The sequence below is a fragment of the Scleropages formosus genome, chromosome 25 (assembly GCF_900964775.1).
Source record: "Scleropages formosus chromosome 25, fSclFor1.1, whole genome shotgun sequence".
NCBI lineage: Eukaryota > Metazoa > Chordata > Actinopteri > Osteoglossiformes > Osteoglossidae > Scleropages > Scleropages formosus.
In genome coordinates this window covers 18538484-18542563 of record NC_041830.1, presented here as the reverse complement: position 1 = coordinate 18542563, position 4080 = coordinate 18538484, and the positions used below count along the sequence as shown (strand labels likewise).

The following is a 4080-nucleotide window of genomic DNA, read 5'->3' as shown; positions in this document are numbered from 1 at the left end:
GAGATTCAATGTCAGTCTAAACACAAGTATGAAGATGGTTCCTTTGACAATAGAGGATGTGCAGCTGTGTGACTCTGCTGTGTATTACTGTGCGCTGAAGCCCACAGTGACAGAAACACTCTGAACCCCTTACAGAAACTCCTGGAGAAGAAGTACAACATAAAAAGTAAAGAGAACACTGCCACCTAGGGGTCTGTAATGGAGAAGGTCGGGGCCACATATGGATGACACATAGAGCAAGGATTCCTTAGGGGAGGTCATGTGACCTGATTAAGCCCAGAAGAACGAGGTAACAATGAGCACAACCCACAGCACAGCGAACACAGGAGCGCAGTCGTGTTACTCTCAGTTCTACATGGAGAAATCATTCATCTTACTGATTGTCACCATCACCACAGGTCAGAGCTGTTGGACAGTAATTCCTGTTGTCACTGTCACCTGGGGATTTGTGTTCTTCTCGGTGATAAATATTGTAGGGTTGTGTTCTTGTGTCATTTCTTTGTCATCCTTGCTATTTATATGTTCTCTTTTCAGGACTGAGTGCTGGTGATGATATCAGACCTGAAAAGGATCAACAGTCCGGTACAGAAGGAGAATCGGTGACACTGAGCTGTAAATACAGTGCTAACAGTGAATATGTTTATCTCTACTGGTACAGACAGAACTCGAACCAGGCTCCTCAGTATCTCCTCTACAAGGGGGCCCGATCATACAGTAGTGCTGAACACAGTACAAATAAGAGATTCAAATGTACCACATCCAGGGACTCAACCCAGCTCACCATCGAAGCTCTTACCATGTCAGACACAGCCATCTACTACTGTGCTCTGAGGGTGGCACAGTGAGCAAAAGTCACTGAGAAGCTCTACAAAAACTCCTTTGCCCAGAACTTCCTCTCAGCAACCATGAAATGCAGCTTCTTTCCCACAGTCTGGGATCAGTTCCACAGCAGCAGAGCTTCAGAAGTAACTGTGGTTACTGTGGTAAACATGACTGTGTGGAGCTGATGGGGTGAGACAGTGAAGTAAATATGGGAGGAAGGTGCTGTAAATGTGGTCAGAACTGGTACAGTAGCTGTAGCATAGACAGGTGGATGAAGTGTGTCCAGAATTTATTTAGAGAGAGAAAGGTATAAATCTTCAAGTGAGATGGACCTTCAGAGAACACAGAGGACACTCAGGAACAGGCCTGGTGAGATACACAAAGACAAACACTCGAGTGTTTCTGTAACTAGTCAAGTACTGTCACACACACAAGACTCCACACACACACTCTTGTGACAGCTTTTCAAATTCTGGGGAGGGGGGACCTCTGGTGGTCCTGCAAGGAACTGAAACCCAGGTTCATGAAAGTGTTGGGGTTATTCCATTTGCATGAATATTTATACCTTACATGAACTTAAGAGATCAATGGCTAAGTGAGTCTGGAAGAGGAGAGTTCTTAGACCCTTTTATATGTGGACAGAGATTCATGATCTCTTAAGTTCATGTAAGGGTTAATGCTCATGCACTATAACTTTAAGATCGTGCCCGAATAAACCTTTACACAGCTAATCCAACAACAACAAAAAAATTTAATTACTAGGAATTTGATGAGAAATCATGGATATCCTGATTAAGCTTTATACAGCTACTTGTGTCATGTACATTGGTTCATATAATAGAAAGTAAGTAACTGTACTTTAAACTCATGCGTCTGTATCTAAGTGTCTCTTCTTGCTCATGTGATGAACACATTGTATTTCCTATGAGATGTACGTCGGTTTGGAGAAAAGTGTCTGATAAATGAACAGACATGTAAATGTAAGCCAGATGCAGTTATTTATCCATTTCTACAGTTATATTTTTTAACTCAACTAATTCAAATTATCTTGCTCACAGGGGAGAGGATGCAACAACAATAATAATACCAAAGTAATATACAGTTATATTTTTATTGTTGAAGTGAAATCAATTTCTTGGTTTCTTTGCACACAGAATGCCGGTGAGAGCTAACCCTAAAGGGTACACTGGCTACGCATCCACTAACGCTTCACATATGCACTGTTATCTTTGCAAAAAGATGTCAATCTAACTGTACATGAAGTCCCTTCGTGAAAAAGTTCACTTCGGTCCAGCTTATTTTTACATGGTGCTCTTCTCACTGGAGTGACTCAGGGCACTGAACAAGTTCCAGAAAATACAACACAAAGATCCAAAAAGGTACAGTAATATATATGTATACAAACACACTGTGTGAAATCGCTTGTCTAAAGCAGAGTTGTGGTGAACAGGAGCCAAACCCAGGGCACAAGACCAGCAGGGGAAGAGACACACCCCGGATGGAACACCAATCCATTACAAGCCACCCCAAGCGGGACTCGAACCCCAGACCCACTGGAGAGCAGGACCGTGGTCCAACCCACTGCACCACCACGCCCCAGCAACAATACAATATTCGCTAAATAATAAAAGCTAAAAAGTAAGCAAACTGGTAAGTGAGGAGCATAAAACTAAAATCTTCCAAATAGAACAAGGAGGGATGAATAAACCTCTGGAGGTCCAAAAGTTCTTGTGGCTGCACACATTCCACAATTGCACATTGGACTGTGGTGACTGAGAACCTGTGTGTGTCTCTATTTCCAAAATGTGTCCAGGTGGAGTTACAGACTGAAGCTGAAGTCGCACCTCCATGTCCAGGTCTGTATATCGTATATTTGCTTGAGTTTTGCTTTTGACCACTCCGTCCACCTGTGGGTCTGACACACGAAGCTGCTGCTGAGGTTGTGAGCATGTTATTCCACATATGGCCTAATGGGGGCGACACCACACCAGAAACATCTGCTCTTTCAGCCCCAGCACTTTTTGCAACCTTCCCGTTAACATTTGTCACTGCAGAGAGGTTTGGTCTAAAAGTCGGGAGACAACCAGAGAGACTGATAAATGCAACAGACACACAGATCAGTTTGTAGTGTTTGGTCACTGAGCAGATCAGTAATGGCACATGGGATCAACATTATTGTCATTCTTGCTGCATTTTGTTTTGGTATAACTTTTATATTCACAATTAATTATTTTGTTCAATTAATTATGATGGAGTTTGGTTATGTCTTGTAAATATTGTGTCCTTTTCTCCCCAGAAATCAGAGCTCAAGACACAGTGATTCAGTCCACAGGAGATGTGATCGGATATGAAGGAGGATCAGTGACTCTCAACTGTAGCTACACCACTAGCGACATAAATGCTTATCTCTTCTGGTACCTTCAGCGGCCAAACCAGTATCCCCAGTACGTCCTGAAAAGGTTTGCTTTGGGAGGTGGTGAAAATGCTGTCGAGTTCAACAGAAGATTCAATGCCAGCCTGGACAAAGCTACGAAGACAGTTCCTTTGACAATAGAGGATGTGCAGCTGTGTGACTCTGCTGTCTATTACTGTGCGCTGAGGCCCACAGTGACAGTAACACTCTGAACCCCTTACAGAAACTCCTGGAGAGCAGCTCTTACAGTACAATACATGCAGCTTCACGTATTTAATCTCACCCAAAATTCAATCACAGTTCACATCACATTTGCAGATGCCCTCCTTGTGTGAAAAAAATCAGTGTTTATTAAATTTCCATGAAGAGACCTTCATTTACAGTTAATAAGTATTTTTTTCCATTTATATTTACTGACAGGCACAGATGCGTACGTTTCTTTTCTGTTTCACTCGCGTAACTGAGCAGGAGGTATTCCGGTTTTGATCTGGGGTACGATACCACTAGCGGTTATTTACATTAACACTGTAGGTGCAGGACAGTGCAACGCTGATTCCTTCCACCTGAGTATTTTATATTGTATATTTTGTCTTGGGTTTATGAAAAGAAAATTAGGCAAATTCAGCTTTGTGAAAATTCAACAAAGCACCGTTTCAAATTTTGTGATTGGAAATGAATAAACTTTTTGGCAACTTTCAATAAATAACATTAATAACAATAATAATAATGAAAACAGACGAAGTTTACAACTTCCTAACACTGAAACATCACCTGCAGTGTCCTGATATTCACATGTGTTCCAGCACAGCTGAGTGTGTGTCTGCTGTGTGTGAAGAAGGAGCTGA

The 4080-nt window shown here is 42.1% G+C and overlaps 1 gene segment (V, D, J or C); it reads left to right on the top strand.

Moving 5' to 3' along the window:
- The first annotated feature begins 220 nt into the window (after nucleotides 1–220).
- Nucleotides 221–845, top strand: LOC114909471 (T cell receptor alpha variable 26-1-like). The segment is given in 2 exon segments: nucleotides 221–398; nucleotides 535–845. Coding segments are annotated over 2 exon segments (414 nt in total).
- Nucleotides 846–4080: the final 3235 nt, after the last annotated feature.